Genomic DNA, 7,071 nt, shown 5'->3' on the forward strand with positions numbered 1-7,071 from the left:
ATCAGAAGAAGATTGTGAGGTTTTGGGCAGTGTTAAAATCACAGAAAATGGTGAGTGAAGGTACCAATAAAAAGAGAGATAAAGGGTAGGTTAAATCAGGGTCAAAGTCAGAGAAGTCTTAGCAAAGATAATTTTACTTAAAGGAGTGACATACCTTTCAATTTTCCTCTGATTTTCTCATCATGCTTTCTCTTTATCGCTTAGTGACATTTACATCAGTGGCAGTGATGGCATAATTATCACCCACAGATGATACAGGTTGTTTAAAGTTCAAATTAAATTACTAGCAGTCAACCATAATTACCGAGTGGACAGAGAATTATAATTGGCTTATCTGGCAGAATGTGCACCAGATAGAAGCACTTAAATGGGAAACTTTCAACAAGAGGTGCAAGTATGAGGCTGAAGAAAAAGGGGGCTCAATGCAAGTGAAGGGGAAGAATATGCAGATTGAGCTCCGATGATGTCTTTGGGGCCTGACTGCAACCTTAACTTCAGACTTGCAAGGTGAAGCTCTGATGGCTTCCCTGCCAAACCAAGCCTGTCAGGAAGTGGATCCAGGGCCAGAAGAGGCCCAGCAAGTTATTTTTAATTTTTTGTGTTTTCCTTATGGGCCAGGAGAGTAGGAGTTCTGTCACCAGACCCAAACAAAGAAACCTTTAGCCTCCCCTACCCTGGGATTGTCTTCCCCTCTGTCCCCCGACTGTGATTCCTTCCCGAACCCACTCCTGACCACTTACCTTAGTGCGGTGTCCATTCCTTTTAGTCCCTGGTGGCAGCCTTCTGCTGCCTGGTTTTAATGGCTAGACAGCTGCTTCTCGCCGACTTCTTGGCGGTTTTGATTGGGAAGTTGGACAGTGGCATGTCAATGAAATGACAGCGTTAAAATTTTTTTAACTACTTTGCCGGGCCATTTTTGGCTGCTGTTCCCGGCAGGTTTGGCCTGGTAGGGAAGCCACCACTGCTTCCAGTTTCAGGTTAAAATAGCACAGTGGGCCCCCATGACATCATAGGCATATTTTAAGAGGGCCCTGCCGGCTTGGGACGGGTGCCCTTGTTGCCTGCAATTTAAAATTGCACTTGACCAGATTAGGAGGAAAAGTTAATTCCTGTTAACTGCCCGCCCCTGCCCGGTTTCTGCAGGGTTAAAATTTCCCCCCAAATTTTAATATAATATAGATGTGGAGACTGGTGATAAGGTTACAGGGTAATTTTCTGATAACTTGCGGTGAGGAGCCTTGCCCACTGCCAGCACATATCGGAAAACGGCAGGTGCGCTGTTTGCAATTTTCTGATGTGCATTGTCGGTAGGTGAGGTTCTTCACTGCCAACGCATATTTGGAAAATTACCCCCTGCATGTTGATGTAAAGAGATAAGTGTACTTTTATTTCCAGGAGGTGGAAAATCTCGTCTTAGACAAATAAACTATATATCAATTTAACAGTAAAAGTAAGAATTAAGTTTTAATAATATTTCTTAGCATTACATAATTAGTCGAACAAAATGGACTGAGATAACTATTGGAATGAGAAGTTGAAATAAAGTAAAATTTTTAAAAGGTACAGATACATATCAAAATCCTACTCATTGTTATTTTTGGTAGCAAACTAATTCTAAAAACTGTACTTAAATTATTTTGGTTCAAATATGATTTTCCTCTTGTACTATAATAAATGAAATCTTTGTTAATGAACAGATTTATCAAAAATACAGTTAATTTTTCAGTAAAACTGCTTCAGATTTGAGTAGTTAAAATGTTCATGAAAAACAATCGCAAAATAACGATTAAATATTAGTGATCATTTGTACGCCTTTCCTGATCGTAGCTTCCAGTGTCTCTAAGAACAATTTTTAGTTTCAAAAGCACAGTGCATTATATGAAATTTTAGTCAATTTTCTGTTCAGGCAGCTTTCATCTCTTGCAGCGGACAGTACTTGAGATGATTTTATATCGTAAGTCTGTGTTCAAATAGGGCAAGAAGCAGTAGGCAAGCCCAACCCAGAAGCAATCCAATGTTCTGAAAAATGAACATCAACCAGGGCTGTGTTGTTTGTACATGCGCCATCTCAGGAAGCTGTTATAAGTGAAACAAAATATAGTTAACTTCTTAATACTATTGTAGTCATGATGCAAGGTCCGTGCCGCCCTGATGCCATGCATTGTTTCTCAGCCTGAAAGATGAGAGCTGCGCCCTGGCATCTGGTAGTCTGTAACTAGTCTGTAACCAGTCTCTTGCCTCTCCCCAGACAGCACAAACCTATTTTCCAGCATACCAAGGCACAGTGTTTTGACACTTGGTCAAGCTTTGTAGTAACTTTTTAAACAACCAGTCTCCTTCTGTCTTAAACAAAATCTCTTACATACCACAACTCATTTTAACTTGCCTGAACAAAAAACAAAGTTTGGCTCCAACATCGTTGGGTTGGGGGAGGGCAGAAATCAGCATTTGCAGCTGAGTGGCAGCAGGCAATTTGGGGCAGGCCCTTGATCAGCTGTGGTTCTAATGTCATATTTTGAATTAAATAATACATTTATTATTTATACAATGGCATTAAATAAATACCACAAGGCAGCGGCTCGCAGTAACAAAACTACTTTTTAAAGATTTTCAGAGTTCATTTTTTCTTAATTACAACATTGTGGTTAGTTTTAGCCTTCATTATTTTGATGATTAATAGGAGAAAATACTGTAGTTCCAGATGTTGTTAGTGGCAACAGTAGACTTACCATAGCCAAAGAGTACCATTAGATGGTGCTAATATTGCATTTCCATACCACATCATTGGGAACTGATAAATAGTCAGTTGGAGGCAAACAATAAAAATAGTTTCTGTTGTTGAAAGGATTCATATCAACTCTAACTTTCGCCTGGATTTAGACTGCATTTCTTTCACATTTATTATATCCATGTTATAACACACGCACAATTTACAGATCACGACAATGATGAAATGTGTGTGAACTGACGTTAATAATCAATCTTATTAATAAAATACAAATCATTTCCTCTGCCCCAATTTTCTCCTTTGGTGCACAGTTTCCCTGCAGACTTGCTGACAGTAATCACAGGGACTTGCCGCGTTCTGTTGGGAGGGGTGCACTACTTTTGGTTGCTCTCAGAACCTGCCACTCTGCCCCAATCCTGAGAAACTGCCCAAATGAGGGGCTAGACAAGTGGGCATGTGTTTAACTTGAGTCATGTTGGGATCATCCACAGTGCTAGATAGGACTCGCGTAAGCACATCACATTATAAAAAAGCCTCTAAAATTAAAGGGAGGGAGAGAGATGCACACTTTCTATATATGAATAAGATTGTAGCAAAGTTGTGCGCATTTTTCTTCCTCAAAAGTAATTGTTTTCACAACGTTTGAGAAAGAATCAAGTAAAAATAAAAAGAGGAAGAAGCAGGAAAAGTCGATGCCAAACCATAGACCCAAAGTACAGCCAGGACCATGTCTCACTGCTCTATAATCCCTGTGTGCTCATTAATGTCTCATACCGGCTGAGGAAGCTTCAGGCCTCTCTGCTTCTGGCCTATGTTGCATTTCCTTGCTCATGTCTCTCTTACTTTGCTCTGAGCATCAATCACAGTCTCTGTCTGCTAAAATGTCTGTGTGCTTCTCGACCTGCTCCACTCATCGGCTACTGCCAACCCTAGTGACTCAGGCAGGAGAATGCACGGTGCACATGTGTACATTTTACCCTTTAGTGCAACAAATTAGCTGTTGCAGTGTGGGTTTGTGCTGCAATGAGCTAATTTGCTGCCACAAGAGATCTTGTTAGACTATTTTTTCCCCCACTTAATACTCCTTCATCCAGCAGAGCTTCAGTGGGACCTAGAGCGGCTGGTTTCACCTTCTGTAGAACAGTAGTTCTCAACTTGTGAGTTACCATCCCCAGGTAACTTGTGAGTTACCATCCCCAGGTAACTTGTGAGTTACCATCCTCCACTCTGCTCTCATTGCTAGTTCCAGCTCCTGATGCTTTGCTCTGGGAGTGTTAGGGATGGGAATTCCTGATCTTTCTCAGGTCAGGAGCCCCAACACAATCCACTCCTGGAATGAAACAGCAGCATCAGTCAAGAGCTGGAGCCAAGTTCCGAAGTGAGAAACACATCAGGGAGGAAGAGTGCTTCGCTGATGTCGGAACCCGTCGGGGCAGGCAGGGAGGGGAGAGTGCTTATATGAAAGGTGGGGTGAGAAAGGGTGCACCCTTCAGAAGGGTAAGGATTTCTGTGAAAAGGGGGAACGATAGTGGTTATCTGAAAGATGGGGTAGAGTGTAGTAGGGGTCAGTACAACATTTGAAAGAAGTGCACACAATGCTAGTTTTGCTGCCTATACCTTTCCAACCCCCCTAAACCATACCAACATAATTGGAAAGTTATGCCAGAATCCATTCCTACGCCGATTTTGCTGATGTAAATTTACACAGAAAATTTCCTATGCACCTAATTAGATTATGTTGGAGTGTAAAAATCCAACGTGATTTAAACAGGCGAGCAGAGGCCTGCAGGCAGGTGCTTGGAGGGGTGGGTGGGGGGTGGGGGTTGGGGAATGTGATGCTGAGGTGGGCCGGCAGCGGTCTGCAGTATTTTTATGGAGCTAGGAGGAGCGCTCCTGCTCCTTCCAGTTGCACAAAAAAAAATCAATTTTAAGCATGTGTACTGGCTGTTTCCTGATCAGAACACCAGTACACATGGGCGGAGCATTCGAAACACAAGCTCTGGCCATGTGTCCTTTAAAATTGCAATTGGAGTCCTAACTACATCATTAGGGCCCTGATTGTGTGGGAAAGAGGCCTACTGCTTGTTTCAGGCAGGCACTTTGGCTGTCCTGCAGTAAGCCTCTGTAAAAGTTAGAGCAGGCTAATCATCGGGGTTAAAAAAGAAAGGCTTGCATTTATATAGTGCCTTTCACGACCACCGGATGTCTCAAAGCACTTTGCAGCCCATGAAGTACTTAGTTTTTTGAAGTGCGGTCACTGTTGTAATGTGGGAAATGCAGCAGCCAATTTGCGCACAGCGAGTTCCCACAAACAGCAATGTGATAATGACCAGATCATCGGTTTTTATGTTACGTCGGTTGAGGGATAAGTATTGGCCAGGGCACCGAGGATAACGCCCCTGCTCTTCTTCGAAATAGTGCCATGGGATCTTTTATGTTCACCTGAGAGGGCAGACAGGGCCTCGGTTTAACGTCTCATCTGAAAGATGGCACCTCCGACAGTGCAGCACTCCCTCAGCACTGCACTGGAGAGTCAGTCTAGATTTTTGTGCTCAAGTCTCTGGAGTGGGACTTGAAGCCACAAGCTTCTGACTCAGATGCGAGGATGCCACCCACTGAGCCACAACTGACACTAATGGGACGGTAAGGCTACTGACCCCATTGGAATACTCTTAATACCTTTTTAATGCTGATTTGCCCAAGTGAAAATCAACCCAAGTGATTGTCGTCTTCTAGGTGGATGTCTTAACCTTAGGCATTAGATACAGCAGAAGGGACTTGTGTATGAAATAATAGTCTTTGGATCTTGGATTTCATTTTCTCCTTAGCATAAATTCCAGATTCTCAAATCTCAGTTTCCAGAAGCCAGATTCATATCGCAGGACAAAAAGAAGAAGTGGTAAGGTCCGAAAGAAGGGGATGGGAATTCTGAACTAATGCTAAATTTTATAAAGCACTTTTTAAAATGTAAGAAATAAAAAAATCAACGTCTACAGTATTGAAAGGGAAGCATACCCATGCAATGAGATCAACACATTTATTTACCTTTGAAGAAAAAGTTATTCTCCTGCATAAATAATAAACCAAGATTAAAATGATCATTTTAAAATTTGAGCTCAAGGTATTTCGAATTGAAATATGTTTTTAATAGAATGAACAGTATGTTCATTCTGTTAAAAACATAATGTGATTTCTGAACTCTTTCATCACTCTACTAAATGTTATCCTGGCTACAATTTGCAAATCAACAATGCTTTTATCCTGTCCGCTTCACCATTTTTCAGTGCAGATTACATTGGCAAAGCTCAGACAGCCTGCAGCCTTTTGTGTTAGAGTCTATGAGCTAATCTGAAACAAATTGTTCAGTGATCTTCATCAAGTACAGTCTGCAGGTAAACGATCAGATCCAGGAAGTTTATAATGAAAGTGATGTGCCTCAATAAATCCGAGACTCGATGTTAGCGAAACAAAACAAGGCTTTTATTGACTTAGAAGGTAACACACAGAGGAGAATGTATCTTCCATCCAGAGGTCTGCCGTACTGGATGTGCTGCAGGCTGGGCCAGCTTACATAGGAGCCAGGTATGGGCGGAGCCCTACACACAGTACAATACAATGGAAATGAAACTGAAACCAACCACAGTCACAGGCAGAGAAATACTGATGAGTGATGAATGGAATATTTCATCACATTCACCCCTTCTATAGATTTAGTCTGTTCGGGGGTTTGATAGTCCTCTGTGACCGACGTGGCTGTTGTGGTGCCGCGGGTGTCGGCTGGGTGTCCCCAGTGGCCTCCTGGGTCTCTGCCGGGGGTGCCGCCAGGGTTGTTGAAGGGGTAGTTGGTGGGGGTACCGTTGGTCGATGTTCTTCCGGGGGTGATGAAAGAGTAGTGGGTGGGTAAGAGTTGCTGTGGTCGTTGTTGCTGCTGTTGTCGTGGTTGTTGTCGTTAGGGTCTGGTCCGATTTCCCCATTCTCCACCACGCTGCCTAGTATGCAGAGGCGCGTGGTGTTGTAAACGCACTTGTCCTCGTTGTAGGTGAGGTTGAGTTTTTGTGCGGTTTTCAGGAACCTCTCGAGGTTCGAGTCGTGATCCTGCTGGTTGTGACCGCAGATGGCGATGTTGTCGAGGTAGGGGAAGGTTGCCTGCAAGTGGTGGTCATCGACCATGCGGTCCATCTCCCTCTGGAAGACCGAGACCCCATTCGTCACCCCAAAGGGGACTCTGAGGAATTGGTAGAGGCGTCCGTTCGCCTCGAAGGCGGTGTACGGGCGGTCCTCTGGTCTGATAGGGAGCTGGTGGTACGCTGACTTGAGGTCGATGGTGGAGAACACCCGGTATT

General features: G+C 43.4%; 1 protein-coding gene across 2 annotated transcripts in view; it reads right to left on the bottom strand.

Moving 5' to 3' along the window:
* Nucleotides 1–1,729: 1,729 nt before the first annotated feature.
* The window catches only part of LOC147117128 (zinc transporter ZIP12-like), a 135,776-nt gene continuing 130,434 nt past the window's right edge, over nucleotides 1,730–7,071 (bottom strand). For both annotated transcript variants that reach the window (XM_085987852.1, XM_085987851.1), the window contains one exon: nucleotides 1,730–2,076. In XM_085987852.1, the coding sequence (XP_085843978.1) occupies nucleotides 1,948–2,076 (129 nt within the window). In that variant the 3' untranslated portion in view covers nucleotides 1,730–1,947. The remainder of the gene's footprint in view (nucleotides 2,077–7,071) is intronic.

The sequence above is a fragment of the Somniosus microcephalus genome, chromosome 5, assembly GCF_052327205.1.
Source record: "Somniosus microcephalus isolate GS21.2 chromosome 5, FLI_Smic_1.0, whole genome shotgun sequence".
Lineage (NCBI taxonomy): Eukaryota > Metazoa > Chordata > Chondrichthyes > Squaliformes > Somniosidae > Somniosus > Somniosus microcephalus.